The sequence below is a fragment of the Cetorhinus maximus genome, chromosome 18, assembly GCF_964194155.1.
Source record: "Cetorhinus maximus chromosome 18, sCetMax3.hap1.1, whole genome shotgun sequence".
Classification (NCBI taxonomy): Eukaryota; Metazoa; Chordata; class Chondrichthyes; order Lamniformes; family Cetorhinidae; genus Cetorhinus; species Cetorhinus maximus.
Window position 1 is genome coordinate 51,767,183 of NC_135896.1, and position 20,665 is coordinate 51,787,847.

The 20,665-nt window shown below is 38.1% G+C and overlaps 2 protein-coding genes across 2 annotated transcripts in view; both read left to right on the plus strand.

The window, feature by feature from the left end:
• Positions 1-20,665, plus strand: part of kiaa0586 (KIAA0586 ortholog) — a 657,376-nt gene that overhangs the window by 185,717 nt on the left and 450,994 nt on the right. The window contains exon 9 of the mRNA XM_078562702.1: positions 212-332. Coding sequence (XP_078418828.1) covers positions 212-332 — 121 coding nt within the window. The remainder of the gene's footprint in view (positions 1-211; positions 333-20,665) is intronic.
• Positions 11,095-14,253, plus strand: irf2bpl (interferon regulatory factor 2 binding protein-like). Its single transcript, XM_078562709.1, has one exon. The coding sequence runs from the start codon at positions 11,629-11,631 to the stop codon at positions 13,609-13,611; it is 1,983 nt and encodes a 660-aa protein (XP_078418835.1). The 5' UTR covers positions 11,095-11,628; the 3' UTR covers positions 13,612-14,253.

The window sequence follows — 20,665 nt, forward strand, 5'->3', positions numbered from 1 at the left end:
TTATATTGAAGATTCTATGTTGTTTTGATTTTCATGCCAAATTAATGTGGTCAGTGCTGCTAATTTAAACAACCTTTTAGGGTTTGTTTCCATTTAGGGTATCTCAAGTGCCCTGTCCTAGATCTACAGAAGATTGAGCAATCAGATTATTTATTTACTTCAGCAAATTTTGAGGGTAACAGGAACTTTATTTTTCTCTCTGCCACTACAGGAAATAGGAATTTTTTGGAAGAAATTCTAAATAATCAGGAAACTCCAGCAAGTGAGAGAGGTGCTGTCGAGAAGACCAGTGTTGCCATGACAACTGCAGGCAGACATCCAGACAGGTCCAGGTAAAAAAAAGACTTAGCTGCACATGCACAGCAGTAGTTTTTCCCTTAATAGGAATTAACTGAAAATATATCTTCCAGCTGCAAAGCCATTGATGCTGTCTGACTTTAAGCCTTTCTAACACTATATATAAATGTTGTGCAAACACATAATCGTAGTGGACTCAATACTTTTTTTTTCTCAAAACAAGAGACAGGAGGCTACATCACAAGGCCATTCTGATATCCTTGTGTTTCTATGGTTACCGTAACAGCATTTATCAGTTCCTTATGAGAAGAGGCAAAGCAAATCTGTATGCACATGGCAAGGTTCCAGCATTTCAATTGAAAAAGCACTTTGAACTGCTGCCAAGTTTATAAGAAGCATAGCTGTCAGGACTGCTTAATGCTGGCAGTTTGTATTTGGCAAGCTTTCATTTCCCATCATTCTTCAATTGGCTATTTTCCATGTACTTAGCGGAAGCTAAAAATTAACCCATTAAGATGATTGCACAAACAGATTTTAAATTTATATTGTTAGTGTGGTTTAGAAGATGGCTAAAAGTACACTTTTTTGAAATGAAATACTTGAGTAATGTTTAGTTCACTTTCAATAAATAGAATTCTGATCTTTAACAACCCATCCATTCTTACAGGGAAGCGTTCATTTAAAATATCCTATCCAATAATTATTTCTAGAAAGATGTATAGTGCTAAGTTTGTCTTCCTTACTGAATTAACTTGAAAATTTGAAATGTCACTATTGTAATAGGTTACAATGGAGATATGAGCATTATTTCTCTTTTGAGCTTGAAGGATTCTAGGTGGTATTTTTGTGGACAAGTGCACTATAGCTAAAAGCACAATGGGTTCATTATTGGAAAAAAAGGGCTACTCGTAGAAATATTCAGGGATTTTCAACCAACACAGAGATCAAGAGTATCTACTTTTCCCCCTCTGCTGCTCACCAGTTTCCAGTACAAATGGATTGAAAATTGTCTGTTACTCAGGCAGCTGGAAGAATTTCAGGAAAATTATGCCTGGCATGAATTGTAAAGAATGGCTTGTATAAAACCAACCCCATTATCTGTGATGGAGTGTTTGCTAGTTTGTGCTACACAATTAAAGAGTTTTTCATTGCCATTCCCTATTCCAACAAGGTAAAGCGTATTAAGCAATCCTGAATATATTTATCATATTAGTTATTCAATGAACAATGTTTTTATCCACTGTCTTTTTAATGATGAAATGCTTCTTCATCTATTGCCAAATGAGTAAAACGAGTGCTTTTTAAAAAAAATCTAAATTGTGCACTTTTAATTAAATGAAATTTGAATGTTATCTATGTTAAAAAAACAAATTAATATGTAAAAAAATCATCTTTTCAATAATTATTGTAACTGGAAAATATAATTTCTGTATTTCGAAATGCAGAATCATGCATTTTATTTTACTATTGAATAGAATCAGAATAACAATACACAGAAGGAGGCTATTCGGCACATTGCGCCTGTGCGGCTCTTTGAAAGAGCTATCCAATTAGTCCCACTCCCCAGCTCTGTCCCTATAGTACTATTTTTTTTCTCTAGTATTGAATTCCCTTTTGAAAGCTACTATTGAATCTGCTACCATTTCAGGCAATGCATTCCAGAACACAACAAATCACTGCATAAAAAATAATTTCCTTATATTGCCTCTTGTTCTTTTGCTTATCTCCTTAAATCTGTGTCCTCTAGCTACTGAACTATTTGAATGCCTCCAAGAGGAACAATCGTTAGAAACTTCTCCAGTCTCTCTACATAGCTGAAGTCCTTCCTCCCTGGTAACATAATAGTAAATCTCTTCTGTACCTACTCCAAGGCCTTGTCATCCTTCCTAAAGTATGGTGCCCAGAAATGAAAATGATACCCTAGTTGAGGCATAACCAGTATTTTATATAAGTTTAGCATAATTTCCTTGTTTTGTATCCTATACCTCTATTAATAAAGCCAATAATCCTATGTGCTTTGTTAATGGTCTTCTCAACCGGTCCTGCCACCAGCAAAGACTTGCATACACACATCCCAGGTGTCTCTGTTCTTCAGCCCCACTTAAAATTGTACGATTTAGTTTACATTCCTCCCCTTATTTTTTTCTAACAAACCGTATCACTTTGCATTTCTCTGTTAAATTTCATCAGCCATGTGCCTGCCAATTCATCTATCTTGTGCTCTTCTGAAGTCTGTTACTATCCTCCTAAATTTTACTTACATTTCCGAGTTTGTGTCATCTGCAAACTTTTGAAATTATGCCCTTTGTACCCAGTTCAGGTTATTAATATGTCCAAAATATCAGTGATCTTAATAACGACCCTGGGAAACATCACTGTGTACTTCCTTCTAGTCTGAAAACAGTCATTCATCACTACTGTCTGCTTCCAATCTCTTTAATCCCATGGGCTTTCATTTTGCTTACAAGTATGTTGTGTGGAACTTTGTCAAACCCCTTATGAAAGTCCATATACACTATGTCAACTTCACTGCCCTCATTAACTCTATCCATTACTTCAAAGTACTCAATCAAGTTAGTTAAGTACAAATGCCTTTAATGAAAGCAAAATTCTGCAGATGCTGCAAATCTGAAATAAAAACAGAAAATGCTGGAAATGCTCAGCAGGCCTGGCAGCATATGTGGAGAGAGAAACAGAGTTAATATTAAAGGTCTGTGTCCTTTTATCAGAGCTTTGCCTTTAACAAACCTTTCATAGTAGCTTAGTCCATAATTTTCCAAGTGCCATTATTTTTTCTGGATTATTTTATGCATATCTTACTGCATATTTCCTGCATTCATTTATTTTTTCCAGCCACAATGGTTGATGTACTTTGCATACCTACATGTTGTCATGAGGCTATGCCCTTTTATTTTTTGAAAGTATGATTTTTCAATTTTCAACTGATTGCAAATTTGCAATTTGAACTGAAACAGAGCTAACTGTTTAAAAATGTAAGGCCACATTCCAAGATGATGATGAGAAACAAACAAATCACCCTCAGGGGAGTGTGAAGAGAGAGACATTTCTTATAATCCAGACACTTATCGAAACTCGTAATTGTCTAAGGAAGCGACATTAAAAATGCAAAATACTGGATATTGAGAAAATGGCTGCCGCAGACAGACACACTCAAAAGCTCTTGAAAACACACAAAGTATTTCAAGATAAGGTTTCCCAGCTACCTGAGAGAGATTGCAAGTGACATGAGCGGTGTCAAAAAAGTCTTCAGCGGAGGAAACAGGCTGAAGACTGCTTTCTCCCTCTCTCTCTTTGGAATAAATGTGTTACCTGGTATGAGAAGCTAACACAACCAGAACCCTACCAGCGAACCGAGATCTCATAATAATTGCAACATCTACATCTGTCCGCAACCAAGAAACCAGCTAACCTAAATTGGCCTCAGCGTTTAAAACCTATGCCTCAAGGACCATCAAAGGACACTTAACCGTATGTTATTTTACCTTTTTTTATTCGACTCTGACTCCTGTTATTTCTGATACGTGTGTGTTTGTGTGTGTGGGCCCTAATGTTTGCATGAGAGCCGAATGCTAGACATTGCATTTTTAGTATTTTTCTTGGGTTTAGCAGTTAATAAATTTGTTCTTTCTTTGACTCAAGAAAACCTGTTTGATTGGATCTTTATTGCTCACAGCTTAAATAATTAAATACATGTTGATTTGGAAAAGGCAAATCCTTGTGAAAAAGAAACTTAAACCTGTGTTGTGACCAACCAAGGAGGTTGAATAGAGGGGGACCAGTTCACCCCTTCTCACCTGGTCATAACAATGTCTAATATATGTATTTTTAAGACATGGTTATAAACTATCTAGCAGTTTACCTCCTTTTCAGTATGAAATTTGGGCTTGTGAGTTTCCATTCTCCATATTATTATTGATTTTTCAGTCATGTCCTTCCCTGCCTATTTATTCTTCCTTGTGAATGTTGTGAAATTGTAACATAAAGCTTTGGTTGTTTTGCAAATGCCATTAATCACTGATAGAGGCCAGAAGCAGGGGTATTGCTTGGCCACATCTTTGCGAAACATTTGTTGAGTTGGGGATACAGCTTGTTTGAACTTACCATATTTTTGGCAGCCTATCAGTTAGAGTTTTCAGAGATGGAAAATTGTGCCTTTTGGCTTTGGGCGTAGAGGTGGATTGCTGTGTCTATAAGAAGCATGGATAGATGACTTTATGTAGTTACTAGAAATAAAGATACAAATAAAGTTATATTATTTTTACAGAGCATAGCGTTATTTTAAGGGTTTTTTGTATGCTTGTGGAAAAACAAAAGCTATTCACAGCAAAACTAGGTTTCTTCATTATGTGAATAGTCTGCTATGTAACAGCAAACAACCCAGTCAGACTGGTAATGAAAGTTTCTTTACAATGTTGGCTTTAGAAGTTATATGTGAAGTCAGTTTCCACACACTCAACCTAATGCTAAGTGGGCATGGGCCCACATCATAAAACTGCCCATAATTTGGCATTAAATCTACATTGGCAATCTTACCTGTCTGGCCATAAGGATGCTTGCAGTGGGGAACAGAAAATTCACACTGGTAGTGGATGCTCTTCTGATGCTGGGGTTAAGGCATATTGTTAGGGCAGATTAAAAGCTGTTTTGCTGTGCATTTGGCCCATGCTGTACTACAAAAGTGAACAAAATGCTTCATTGCTCAGCAGTGATTACTTTCACTATGGGCAGCAAATAAATTCGACTCCTTTCTCCCTAACCAAAAAGAAAGGCAAGTTTCCGCTGCTTATTAAATTATGCTTGACTTCCTGTGTAACTGCAGCTTACTGTCTCTTATTGTCTTCCTCAACTTTTCTGCCACCAGAACTGTCTCTGATCCATGATGCAGTTTTGTACCACCCAGCGCCTATGGCAGCATACTTATTTGTCCTAACAGTCTCACTCTGCCTCCTCTGTACAGTCACCTGGGATGTACAACATAATTTCATCCACTGTCCTTTTATATCATTCATCAGCATGGGATCAGCTACTATACTAATTCCTCACTTAATGTCTTAAGTTACACTTATGTTAAATGAATCAGATTTTCCCATAATTAATGTATAAACTGGAGTTAGGTTCCACAGCAAGCTTTTCCCCTGATCCCCAGCCATTCCCTCCTCTTCCCTATCCCCAGTCAGTCCACCCCCCCTTCCTGATACCCAGTCAGTCTCTCCCCAGTTTATGGTAACAGCAAATCGATAGTACTATTGACCATTTGGAGTGAGGCGGTGAGCGGGGCAGTAAGCTGGGTAGGAGTGAGGCAGTGGGCAGGATGGGAGCGGGTCAATGAGCGAGGCAAAGCAGGGTGGGAACATGGCAGCTAACAAGGCAGGATCAGGGAAAGGTGCAAGGCAGCAAACAGGGCGGAAGTAGGCCTGATCTCGGAAACTCCCAAGCCAACTCTTGAGGTTTCAGCCAAACCTCCTGACAGCACTGTTTGATTATGATGACAACGTGCAATGAGGATGTAAAAATGGAAATTGGGACGTAACTCAGAGAAACAGGCCCTAAAGAATAAACAGCTTTAAAACAAAACATCGTTCAGCAGGGCGACTTAAAGTGAGGATTTACTGTATCTACAAGCTGTTGCCTATCTCTTAACTGTGGGACTGTTGCTGTATTTCTTGACTTCTTATCCAAGATCAAGTTCTGAATGTGTTACAACTTACCATAGGTATACACCTGCAAACCCAATCTATTCTGTTTGTGTATTGCCAGTATCTACGTGCCTTGGTCTGTGACTGTCAAGCTCTCTGACTGCCTGTTGGCCTGAATGCAGTGGTGCCAACTATAATATTCTGTCTCTCAAGGTTTGTCTTCCACTCTGAACATCATCAGCAGTACTTGCAAGTCAGGTTTGCACCTCCTGTAAAGAAACATCCAGTACAGGACTGAGTCAGTTAACACCCGGAACTGTCAGTTTACCACTGACCTGAGTTATATTGCTGGTTATATTCAGTAAAATAGAAATATCTTTAGAAAAATCTAGCAGAGCAAAATATATAAATAATATGCACCATTGTGTTGGGGTTGATGTGTATTGGTCTGAAATGCTGCCAGGTGGTGGGTGATGTGCATCTCCAGCCTGTGATCAGTATCAATTCTATGTGACTATGTGATAATATTTCATGATAGAAACCAGGAGAATTAATTTTTGATATGCATGCTTTAGAGATTGCAGCCTTATTGATAGCTTTGCACTATGATTCTGCATAGAACAGTTAAAGGATGGCAATTGTGTGCACTGAACTGGAGTCAGGAATGATTACCAGTAAGGCTGAAAACATGGATTTATACTTATTTTGTATTAACTCCAGTATGTATGGAAAAGATTGTATTGCTATCAACATTCTGATTCATTGGACCTGTGTTCTGTTTATATTCAGTAAAGGTCTAAAGGATAATACAGGCCTGGATTTTGCCATAAGAATAACAGTGAGGCTATCAGCGCTTACTTATTATGGAGTAAATAGTCCACACATGCACAGTTAAACGTGAAAATGAGGACGTTGCTGTCTGATTTTACCTGGTCCTCCAAAAGAGTTATTCTAACAGTACCTCACCGAGAACTTTGGCATTTAAACACATGCAGGGCATGATGTTGTGGTGCTTACACCCTAGATGCTGCAGAAACACACCAGAAAATGTTAGGGCTTATCCATTTAAGTGTAAGTGAATTTTTAATGAGTGATGAGCTTAATTACTGCCAAACCATCTCTGTGGCACTGAAAATTTACCTTTACAAGTGTGGAGTCATATTCTTTCAGATTTTAATTACTGATGTAGATTTAAAAAGGTTTACTTTTTTAATGTTTCTATCTTCGTCCCATCTTTCTTTCCCTCTTCATTTTTTGCATGATTTTAATTACAGCTTCTGTTCAACTATCAACCATGCTCTTGTTAATAATGCTGGTGCCTCATCACCTCCAATTTAAATTTCTGATTCTCATGTTTAAATTTCTTCATGGCCTTGCCCCTTCCTACCTCTGTAACCTTCTCTGGTTCTGCAATCCACTGAAAGTGCACAGGCTTTTCAGAATCTAGCTAGAAAAAACCAGACTGTTGAAGGAAGAGAGAGATACATCTAAAAAAACTTTATTAAGAACTGCATAGCAAATCAACTAATTGGCATACAATTTGTAGTGTCACTCAGACCTCAGATAAATGGTGTGCAATGAGAGAATTGATACTGTTTCAGTAGATTTAATTTACTATGGGTTGAGATAGAATCAGGGGAACTCCACTCTTTTTTATCTAGGTTGTAAAATACCTGTTATGGGGAGTGTTTAATGCTGACACTGGGTAACAGTGAAATGTGTTGCCCAGTACAGACATAAATATTCAAAACAAATAATGTAAAGGATCCTCAATGTATTTGTAGATGGCCAAGAAAAGAAAAGACACAGAGTGGAAATAAAATCATTTTTAAGTCAAGTGGATTGACTTTGGCATTTCACTTCCCTCCACTGAGAAGTGATGCATGTCTGCATCAAATGTGTATATTCTGATTATATTATTTATAAAGTTTGTTACAAATGTGGGGAGTATCTTAATTAATAACACTAGCTTTTTACATAGGTGATCACCTTGAAAACCCCTTGTAAGAAGGAAGAATTAATGTGCAAGTTGTCTGTACCTAAAACAAAAGATACTGCAATGCTAAGTTAAGGAGCTAGCTGGATGTTTTAACTTTAACTTCATAGAAAATTAATGTATTTTGGGACCATCGAAAAAACTATTGGTTCTCTGTGACTTAAGCAATCGTTCTAATTGATTAGTGTTTTTCTGTAGTCTCTGGACCAGTAAATAATAACTATTACTTTAAACAGAGGCATTCCATGATGGACACATAATAGGAAAATAGTCCCATATGCACAGATGAATAACACAGTATTGTGCCAATTTAGTGCTGAGTCTGTTGCCTGTTGCACATTAAGAATGGGGTTTAGATTAATCTAACTCATTTTAAATTAGGACTTTGCTACTTGCATAATGAGAAAACTTCCCGTTGCAGCTGACTGGGAAGAATTTGAAACCAGTTCCGACAGTTTCTTAATGTACTTTGTGCCCAATGTCCTAACTACTATGCACCTAGTGTCTGATTCAAAGTCAAAAATGGTTTTAAAATGCACTTTTGTCTTTACATTAAGTAACAGAAACAAAATTTTCCTATGCTCTATTGTATCATTACATCAAACTTTCCAATTTGAGATGAACTACACGTTTTAATTTGACCTGTGGATTAAATTATCTACAGCTGCTAAGGGGATTTTCAATATATCTGCCAAAATCCTGCTGACTGTATGATTAAAAATAGATCCTGCTGTAGCCACAAAACAACTTTAAAAACATTTTTGGGGTTAACATAGGTGGACATTTCATTTTTTCAAGGCTAATTGCATTCCTTTCTTTCATTTATCTTCCCATATGTATTAGTTTTAAAGCCTTTATCTGTTGCACTACATAGGACATTTTAAAAATGTTTATGTAAATAATTATTAACTATTAGTCTTGGCATTTACTAATTCTACTAAAGTAGGGATTGTGCAAATGCTTCCCTAGTTTTCGTTCCGCGTCGCATTGTCAGCGTTGAACAAGGTGGCTTAAAAGGGTTCTGTGGTCCAGTAACAATGATCGTAAATAGGTATGACATAGAAAACCCAGTGTTATGCCTCGGTAGCATTCTCTGGATGATCAATCCTTAAGAATTGTGAGCGAACAGCCCAAAATAACATGTATTACTTTAAAACATTGATTTACTGTTTAAATTAGGTCATAACATCATTTTTTCCCCAAATAAATGATAATGGGTAAATGCACGTTATTGCTCCATCCTCTCGTGGGGGGCGGGAATGGAATGGTTCTAGGTAAATTTAATCTCTGGAATATCTCATGCCAAAAGTTCAGCCGCAACAATGACTTATATGTCGTAACTCTGCCCCGTTTTCAATTATGTGGAATTCTAATTCTGCATCGTGAATTGCAGTGTGTTTAAAAAAAAGTAGGCACATAAAATTGGAAAAGCGATAAATACGTCGAATGATCCACTCAATATGCTGTCGAGACAAGACCCTGCAAGGTGGGCTTTTCATTTTTGTGATGTTGTTTCAGGCCTGAGAAACATGCTTGTTTTTTATTCAGAATAGAGGACAAACAATTCTCCTCAACTTGTTAGACCCCTTTAAATCAATGTAGAACTGTATGATGCTCGCAAATATTGAAACTATGTTTTGTATATTCCTGTGAAATATTGATGGGTCGTTTTCAGAGTCCGAATTTCAATTGTACAGCTATGCTCAAAACCGCACTGTTGTAATATTTTCAAAAACTTTGCCGTTTTGTCAGTTTTTAGCGATTAAGTCCTTATCTGGTGAAGTTGTATTTACTCCGGTTAAAATATCGAGGGTCACCAGGATGGGTATGAGTGGGTGCTACACGGATCATTTCTTATTTTATGTGGAGCCCGATTGGAAAGGGGTGTATTGGGATTTAAGTTTGACTTTAGAAGCGCTACAGAAAGTAGTTTTACTTTTGGAATTATTTTAAATGAAAAAGTTGAATGCAATCTACAGCATAGTATGTTGGTCAAGTATGGCTCGATTTCAGTGTTCATGGAATTGAAATACGGTAAGGGGAAATTAGATACAATTTTTAAGATAAAATTTTCCAACTGGCATTGTTTCTGTTCATTTTTATATTCCTATATTATAGCCATTACAAGTTGCGTTAAATTTTACATTTATTAAACAGTAACCAAACGGTTATATTTATTTCATAGTGCTGACGTAGCCTCCGAAGTTGATGGCCCACATCCATATTAATGATTAAACCATACTGGAAAAACAAGCAGCACCTCCCTCACCTCAGGGCACGCACCATCGGGCACCTACTTTCATAAAAAGTAAATAGAAGCGTTCATTGGGAGAGAGCTTATCGTTTTAGATTGCCGTTTACACATAGCAAATTGCACAACAGGAAACTGACACTAGGTTGGTTAGATGTGGGTGGAAGTTGCATAATTATTTGGCTATATATTTAGCGAGTTTTTAAGCCTATGAAATGATTTAATACTTTTCTGACGTGACGATGACTCGTTTTAACCATTTTTCCCATCAAGCCTCGCCGACACTACTCAAATCGGTTGGAGTTCATTTAGTTCCAAAATGATGAGATTGTAGTACTAAGAACTTTGTATTAATTTGGGGATGATCTTAAAAATATGTCTTGTAATGAATAGATTTCTACGAATAAAGCGGGAGTCTACAAACAGATGAGCTGCTTCAGTACAGAATTAGTAGCTCGCTCTGAGTGACTTGGTGCAAAACGATGGGGAGTTGCGACATTCTGAAGGGAACTGAAATAGAACAGGCCCTGACGTCATGGGGCGGGATTGGAGCTGCAGCTGAGAGGCGGGGGAAAACCTAGTCTGATTTAACACCCACAATTTAAATATACATTTTATACAGTAACTACTTTCTATTATCATAAGTGTTGAGCCTTTATGACGGTTAAAGGAGATCCTCTTATCGCAGTTTTGTTTCTCGTCATTCTAATACTTGCCTCATGTTGCAGTTAAAGAGGCCAATTGCTCAGCAAAAGAAATGTTATTTCAGTTCTATTCGGCCCTGACTGGGGTGCTGGAATTTCGTAGTTTAATTGAAGCCTGGGATTTAAAATGCATATACTAATTGGTGTCTTTGTCTTTAAGTAAAACTTTTGTCCTTTTGCCTGTTTAGAATTACAACTGAACTATTTTATAGTTATTTTTAGTTGTATAAACTCCCATAATGTACTCTGGTAACTGAATTGTTAAAATGGGAAGTTTCTAGTATTCATCTTTGAAACATTTTTGGGCCAGGACCCATAACACGTTACTATTCCACTACTACCGCGTGAGAAATTGCTTGGTATATTCGAGTAAATAATGTTCATGATGATTCGTCTAAGTTAGTGGAGGGGGAGGGGGAGAGTGAGACTTGGATGCTTGTGTTCATACCGAAATGTATTCGGCCTTGCAGAGCCACATGCTGTGGAGGGGGAGGGAATGGTGCGTCTGCGCATTAGCCTTCTTGCGGGCTGCAGAACGGCGGCTGACGTCACGTGGTGTTCGGAGGAGCTGGGTGGCGCGAGCAGGAGGAGAAGAGAAAGCAGACAGAAGAGCAGGAGAAAGGCAAAGAAAGCAAGGGAGCCCGGGCCCGGCCATAACACCACAAGGAAGGGCCACCGCGGAGAAACCCACAATATACACTCAATCCCCACAGCTTTCACATCATGTCCGCTGCCCAGGTGTCTTCGTCCCGGAGACAGTCGTGTTACCTCTGCGATCTTCCCCGCATGCCGTGGGCCATGATCTGGGATTTTACCGAGCCCGTGTGCCGGGGCTGCGTCAACTACGAAGGGGCCGATCGCATCGAGTTTGTCATCGAGACGGCGCGGCAGCTGAAGCGGGCTCACGGCTTCCAGGAGGGCCGCTCGCCGGGGCCGCCTCCTGTCAAAGTGCAGTCCTTGGGCAGCAGCAAAGAGGCAGCTCAGCAGCTCAACCACGTCGACGGCTCGTCCAAGGCACCGCAGCCGCCTCTCGATCGCTATTCCCTGAGCGAGAGACCTCGCTTCGAGTACCCGAGCCTCGCCCACGCTGGCAGGCTTCCCAATGGCCTGAACGGACCCAATGGATTCCCTAAACCCGAAGACATCCCGCCAGAACTGAACCGACAGAGTCCTAATTCATCACGGAGAAATCACGGCATCGTGCCCCCGGGCCCGGTCACAGTGCCGCCCAACCTGCTGCCTCAGACCACCTTAAACGGTCCGTCTGCAGGAGCTCTGGCCCCGCACGGGATGCTTGGCCGGCCGTCTCCATCCAGCAGCCTGGCTGGGACATCGGTGACGGTCAGCAGCCAAGTCCTGAGCGATGTAAACAAACGGCCGGGATCGGTGTCCAGCAGCGACCAGGAGAGGGAACTGAAGGAGAAACAGCGAAACGCCGAGACCCTGGCCGAGCTGGGCGAGAGCTTGAGAAACCGCTCCGAGGACTGGGCCAACAAGCCCAAAATCGTGCGGGAGACACTTCTCACCCTGTCCAACTGCAACCCTTTTGATGTACGCTTCAAGAAGGATCACTCTCTGCTGGGCCGGGTCTTCGCCTTCGATGCCGTTTCTAAGCCCGGCATGGACTTCGAGCTGAAGATCTTCATCGAGTATCCGAGCGGCTCGGCCAATGTCTTCTCCAGCGCCTCCGGCGTAGCCAAGCAGATGTACCAGGACTGTATGAAGGATTTCAGCAGAGGCCTATCGTCCGGTTTTAAGTACTTAGAGTACGAGAAGAAACATGGCTCGGGGGACTGGCGCCTCCTGGGTGACCTGCTGCCCGAGTCGGTACGTTTCTTCAAGGAGGTAGTGGGGGCCGACATGTTGCCCCAGCCCCATATAGACGCCAATTGCCCCATCTTACCCACCGCTCTGTGCAACATGCCTCGGCCCCCGCCTAACAGCTCCAGAACTGGGATGCGCAAGCGGAAAGCGTCTCCCGAGCCCGACTCGGAAACAGGCAGCGTGAAGCTGGAAGAGCGGCAGCAGCAGTGGCTGTCCAACCAGAACGAAGCCTTAAAGCTCACTATGGCGGCATCTGGCAGCTTTGGATCAGGCGGCGTGGCGCACGGGGGATCCGCTCTGCCACCTAACCGGACCACCCCCCCCGAATGCAGCACCCAAAATGGGCAGTCCCCCATGGCCGCCCTCATGTCCGTGGCTGACACCCTTGGAAATGCCCACTCGCCAAAGGACAGCAACAATTCCGTACATTCGACCACGAGTACCAGCACCAGGAGGAACAGCAACAGTCCGGTCTCCCCGGCCTCAGGGGGCGGCCAGCGCCGCATGGTGTCCAGGAACGGGGATGCTGCTCTGTCCGTGGCCCCTCCTAACAACCATCCCAATCCCAGCATAGACCCCGTTCACCCCCCAAACATTCCAGACTCACCGATGGCCAACAACGGGCCCCTGTGCTGCACCATTTGTCATGAACGTTTGGAGGATACTCACTTTGTGCAATGTCCATCAGTGCCCAATCATAAATTCTGTTTCCCATGCTCTCGGGAGAGCATCAAGGCTCAGGGGGCGAATGGAGAAGTTTATTGCCCCAGTGGAGAAAAATGCCCTTTAGTAGGTTCAAACGTCCCTTGGGCATTCATGCAAGGAGAGATTGCTACAATCTTAGCAGGGGACGTTAAGGTCAAAAAAGAAAGAGACCCGTAATTTTTAAACTTCAGTAATTGAAGTAAAATGTGAATAAGAACTAAAAAGTTAGTCTTATGTATAGACATTTTTCATTTCCGTCGTATGTTTCTATATTTTGAAACAAGGTATGTAATCTTCTTCATTTGAAGGATGAACCTGGTTTTGTTTAAAGAATATCAGATATTATTGCTTAATACTGTTTTCACTTATTGATGGCAGTGTGTTGGCTAGGTACAAAATCATAGCACTTAGCAATTAACGCTGCTGGTGTGTTTTTGTAAATGTATGCACTTCGCTGAATTGCCAAGGCCAGTGTTGACGTCTGCAGAAATGCAAACAAATTGTTACAAAGAATGGTTACAGTTAGTTATGTTACGAGCCCTGGGGATAGTCTCCTATAAAGTGACTTTTTTTAAAAAAAGGTGAGGGGTTCTTTTTATTAGTTTCCAAGGGCAAAATATTTCATTTTATGATTCAGTGATCTGAATTTTTTATAACTTTTTTTTGCTTTATGGATGCACGAATGCTTTAAATAGTAGAGCAAAATGCTGTACTGTATATGACAAAACTGCTCTGTTTGTTCTTTATACATTTCTGTAGTAACAGAAGACTGTAATGTGCCTTGGAGCTGAATAAATTGTAATAAATTCAATGAATAAGCTCCCTGACTAGTCAATTTCTTTACAGATTGTAAGAAATGTGAACAAATTGGATGTGGATACCTGTGAGAAAATGTTTGCTTTATTGCTTTAAAAGTTACATTACTACAATCTCTGTCAGAGATGTCTTTCTTCTAATTAAATAAATACTATCATCGCAATATTTGTCTTGGCAAAGAGCCCACATTTTTATAAATCACCTGAATGCTTATCTTCAAAAACCTGCTGATTCAGGTTTTTCCATTCACTTTTTTTTAATGGTCTAAAACCTGACGAGTTCCACTGAAACAAAATATGAAATAATTGTTCTGAGATTAAAGGCACTTTAAAGTGATTGAATGTTACTGTGTGAAATCAATGGCAGTTAGTTAACTGTAGTGGTCCAGGTAATTGCAACAAGTTTGAACACAGATGTCAGACCAAAAAACAGCTGTTACACTTTGAGCTAATAAAGAAAGCAAGGGCTGTGGTGCTGGTACAGGGAACTGTATCCTGCATTCTACGCAGCAAATTCTTATTCTGAATAAAATGCTTTTTAAATTTATCTCTTCAGATCATATGCACTTTAAAACCAGCAGTTCAATATTTATTCATGTTAAAAAACATTCTTCAGATATAAAAATGAATACTATTTCCTTGCCTTTTACACATTTGCAAGGCTTACACTTCTGGTAGTTTGTCCTAATGTCTAATCACAAGGTATGTTTCCACAAAGTACATATTAAAAAAAACTTAATGCAGTGGATACTGCAACTGGACTGCTACAGTTAATGTTTTCTTAGTGTGCACAATTGAGTTTTTATATCTGAAAAATGCACTTTCCCTGAACATTGAAATATTTGAAGTACTCATTTCTCACTTTTGAAAGGTTAATGGTGAAAATTAAAGAGGAAGTTGGTGTGAAAGTAGACTTAATTAACTGGAGATGCAGTGTGATATTTTTATGTTTGTTTTGAATCACAACCTTTTTGCATCTTTAGAACATATTCCAAAGCTAACAGTCAAATGTATCACTTTTAATTGAAGGATTAGGGAAATGTGATGAGAGCTGAAATGTGCTGTTGGATTTTTTAATCAAACCCACTGTAAATGTTTTATCCGTAAATTATCAAAACCCTTGTACTGTAACCTGGCAATTTCACATTGGTATTAATAGTTCCTTATTGCTGCTAAGCTGCATATATTCCATAAATGATTAACAGCACAAAATTAAGTTCCTTAATGTGATAGCTGATACTGTTTTCAAAGAATAACTGAACCCTATTTGATCTTTAATCGAGGGCTTGTGCACTCAAGATTTATAGCTCCAGACCAGTTTGTTTACACAGCTGTTCTTCATCAGTAGGTTTTGATTCTGAAGGTACAAAGTTGGGAGTTATTTTTATATTTTAATTACAAGGATTTTTAATAGTTATTGTTGATGTTTGATAAGACATTTTGCTTATAGCCTTGATCTTGGCCTCTGCCAAATTACATGTTCTCACAATATGGTCTAGGTAATAAGTTCCAGTAAGGTTTTAAGCAACAATATAACTGAAATAATTTACCAACTAATGACCATATTTAAGTTAGTTTTTCAAATTTTCTAAGAATAATTGGATGTAGAGCAGATCCATAGAGGGTGTTACTTGTCCACTTTCTCCACCACCAATACTAAAGCTGAAATTTTCATTTTGATATACACATCATTTGAAATGGATCTTTTCAGCTTTCTAATGCCCTGGTTTTACATCATATTTAATATATTCTTGACTATTCTGATAGATTTAAATAGAAATATGATCATGTTTAACCAGAAACTGGACGCTTGAAGATTTGGATAGTAATTCTCTTAAAATTTGAAATGATGCATTAGTTTTGTGTTTTAGTTTGAACCAAGAATATTTTTGTGCTGATGTATGTTTATCCATTTGCTGTTCTGTTTCACATTTATCATGGTAAACAGAAATTCTGTAGTATTTCAAATGATGAGCCCAGTACTTCAAAGAACAAAGCATATATTACACACCATAAACTTAGTGAAGCATCAAACAAATACTGTAGAGAGGTAATAAAATTATTACTTGCTTTGAATTTATATATCTAAAAAGATGGGGTCTAATAGAAAAATACCTGAAGGAGTACTGAGTTAAAAAAGTTGGCCCAATATTTGTGCAATGAAATTTGTATATTTAATAGAATGTACTGTGTCGGTATGTGCAAGTGTATTACAAAGTCTTAAATTTTTTTAAATGACCCATGATACAAAAACAATTAATAAAAGCAATCATCAGAATAGGCAATTGCAGGGCTTGCGGGAGAAGTGGAAGATGAACAGTAAAGAGTGGATGATAGTACAGAGAGAAAGCTAGACAGTATCTGGATATATATCAAGTTGTTGTGATTTTTAAAAAAATATATACTTTTGACATTTTATGAAGAGTTTCACACCAATTCAGTGGAGAAGCAGACTTTTAGATCTGAAGTGTTTTAGGTCTGACTTGATTTAAGAGTAGAAGATAATATTTTTAGATGTTGCCAAGGATGGACTAGCTGTATCCACGTTACATGTTGTTTGCCATTGTAAAATAGAGGAATTAATATTGATGCACACTCCAGTTCTAAAGCAATGGAATGTAAACGTCAAAACTCAAAGTTCACAAACAGAATACTATATAATACTTGGGTTCATTGGAACATATTATGGATCAGTTGATTAGAAAGACAATTAATTTCTCTTGGAACTAGCAAAAAACAATGTATGAAGGCATAGTATATCTGGAGTACAGAGAGGAGCATACTGCACATATTTGCAATTGCTTACTAGAACACCTAATATTCCATGCTTGACAATTAATGTATCATTTACTTTTTCACATGTATGGAATCCACATGTAATCCATACATTAAGCTTTGGTACAATTTCTGCACTCTTTTAGGAAGTTTTATTGTGATTTTCAGACTTCCATGCTGTTGCTTAAGAATTGCAAGAAAATTATTTTATGTGCTCTCTCTTGTATGTATCCTCAGATTAATTTAATGGCATCAACTTTACTGATGTTTTATGGCATTACTTAACTCCAACTGACTTGACATCTTATGTAAGTAATTTTGCTAATTAGAGTAGATGTGCTGGGGTTACACCAGAAGTTTGCTGAGTTGGAAATGCCCATAAAGAAAATAAATTACTTTTATTCAAATTTTCAGTTCAAACAACATAGAACACTTCCCAGAAAAAGTTAAATGAATGTTCCATTTGAGATTTAAACAAAAGTTCCTATTGTCAGAAAGTTCTTTGTTTTCGACTTTATTGAAGTTAACCCCATATGATGTGTTTAACATTGAAAAAATTGCCTTGTCTGAGTAATAGTTGCTACTTGAATGCTGCATGCCATGACCTGAAATTTTCTGCAGTCCAACAAGTTTTAAATATGATCATTTAAGTGTACAGCATAATCCTATTTGGCTATATTTTGCTTTGCTGAGTTGCCATTTCTTTTATTCTGTAGTTATTCTCATCTATGTTCCCTTCCCCACTGTAGGACTCCTGATTTTTGAAGAAGCTCAACCTATAGCTATTTGTAACATAGTTTAAATATTTGCATCATGCATGCCACTGGTGGAACTGTGGAATACAAGCAGTATTATAAAGCTGCTCAGAAAGCAGATGCAAAAGGAAAAAGTACCTGCAGGTGCAGCCCTTTCTATATAAATTCATTGCCATTTTATGTCTTTCATATATTTGGGTGACTTATGAAAAATTTCCTTAGAGAAATCCCTCGGTAAAAGACTGTAGCTAAGAATGCAATGCTGTTGCTGATGTAATAGTATCTTGGTGTTTTCCAAGAAGAAGGGATATGGGTGGGTGCACTTAGTAATTCATTTATATATTGAACTTGATCAGTTCAGAGTTGTTGAGCAATAGATTTCTTTTACAACATTGAGCTAATAAATAAACACAACCTGTTGAAAGTATTCTCCTAAAGGCAGCTTTTCCTTTGACCCTGTTATTTCTGCTAATAAGTGTATATGATTATAAGTGTAAAATACTTGTATCTGTAATGTTCCTTTTTTAAAAAAATAAATGTATCACAAAAATTGTGTTGTGGATTTTTTTAGGATTGTTGCTTAGCTAGCAAACTATCCAGTGACTTACCTCTGGGGCTAACACTGACTGCAACCGTAACTCTAAATATTTAATAATTTAATTTGTTTAACAGCCCTACTGCTTTAATCCAAGCCCTTTGATTAGCCTTGTAGTGGTTCTTCCAAAATAGTGTGGAGCCAAACATTGTGGAGGAATGCACAATTTCTACAAGTGAAATAATTTCAGTCACTGTTTTTACATATTTTATACGTGACTGAATTTTTCACCTTCAGCACTTATTTTTGTCTCAATATATGTTTGGGTGTTTTTGATGCCTCTTTACTGCAGGTGGATCTAGTCAGGAGTTCCTGCATCTATGTTTAGGTTTCAAAAGACACCTGAAGGTAATAGTCTGCTGATGAAAGTTCACTGCCAAAAAAAAACTTTCCAGTGCAATTTTGGTGAGCATTTTTCTACAATGGCTGGGAATCAGCATGACCACATTTTCTCTGGATCATATTTCACAGTAAAGTTTTGCATGGACACTTATCTGTTTTTCCAAATACTTAGTGAAAAACATCAGTGAAACCAGCTAGCTGAAGGGCAGTTAGGTAGAGACTTGGGTGCAGTCTGTTCCTACACTTCCCGAGAGTGACTCATGGAGTAATGAGATTAAAAGAAAAAGGAACACATTTAATAAAAATACAGATCGGAATTGTATTACTTATATTTAGAAGTTCTAATACAATCTTGCAAAAGTAAAACATCCTGATGCAATGTTTATGAAATTAGTTGAGGAATAAACACTTGCCAAATAAGATAATTTGATCACTGGAAACATGCTGTAAAGATTTATAAACTATGTTAAGAAATCATCAATTTGCATTTTCTAAAATTTGCATTTTCCAAGAAAGTTGCATTATTAGGTCAAGTTGGTATGCTGCTTGAGCCTTTATATGTTTATAGTGTTTATATACTCTTTATGTACTATTACAATGCAGACCTATATCCTTTTAAAAACAAATATTCCTTTGGTCATTTTTTTTTGAACCTTCCACAACATTCGATAGAAGAACCCTTGATGAGGCTCATTGACTGGATCTCACTGCAATGGAGAAACCATTTAATATATCCTTAAGCTTTTGTACAATTCTGAAAGGCAAAATTCAAATAGAATGTGCTTTGACAGGAATCATACATTAAAGGTCATAAATGTCAGTACTAACTTTAGAATTATTGTATAGACAGCCTACTTGTAACATTGAATAGTTTCACCACTGGGGGACATTGTTGTTTCACCTTTGTGTAATGCATTCTGGGAAATTTCAATAACTAATTGTAGCCAGTTTGTGTCCTGTAGCAGTGCAATAAAACTTTCCAGAGACTTTGGCTCGTAAACAAAACACATATTTACTTCTTTATGAGCCAGAAATCTCTGGAAAGTTTTATAGAAATGCTACAGAACACAAGCAGCCTGGATTGAAACCAACCCAGAATTCACTACATGAACAAGGAATAATGATCTCTTCCTGGTGGTGAGAAAAAGCAGTGTGTGCTGAACACTGCAACAGCTGGTTCAGATGACAGAGATTTATGTTGGAGGTTAAAATATTGATGACTAACTCCATTTTTTTAAAGAATGTTCTTTAAAAGTTTAAATAAGCAGCACAGCCAAGTGAATATTATATTTTAAACAATGTATTAAATTGGGTTGTAACAAAGAATATTTGGACTCTCCTGGCGTAGTAGCTGTGAAAAGTAATGACTTAAATGGGATATATGTTACATCACGTTTGGGAGTATTTTTCATATACTGTTTTTTATACTATGCTGATATCTATTGCAAGCCTGCCTTCTAAATATTCTCATTTATTTATTATAGCAATTATTGCAAAAGTAGAGGGCCCTTCAATATATTCCATTAGATAACTAGATATTTTTCTGAATTTAAAAAAAAATCTGGCTTTGTGGATCTGTGACCAGTAAGTATTGAACTTTAAATAGATGTCAGTTTTTTAAAACTTCTTGGTTGAAACTTTATATTTTAAATCTCTGTGTTAGCTGCTTTGCATTCACATTGAATCCTGTTTGGCCTATATTTAGCTATGAAATACAGAGTCTTATCAATACTGCTAGTACTGCCCTATTTAATTTGATAATATGGCAGAAAATGTGTTAAAGGATAAACGAGTCACAAGAAGCATTGCAAACTAGCTATGTGACATGGGTAAAATAAAAGGGTAAAGGAGGGAAGTGGTTAGTTTCTGGGACTGAGGGTTTGGTTGGAAAACATTTCAGTAACCACAGGTGTTATGTCTTTGAAAATATGGAAAATATTTCTGGTTAT

Bases quoted from the DNA above. Each gene is read 5' to 3' on its own strand.
- irf2bpl (XM_078562709.1), top strand. From the start codon at position 11,629: ATGTCCGCTGCCCAGGTGTCTTCGTCCCGGAGACAGTCGTGTTACCTC.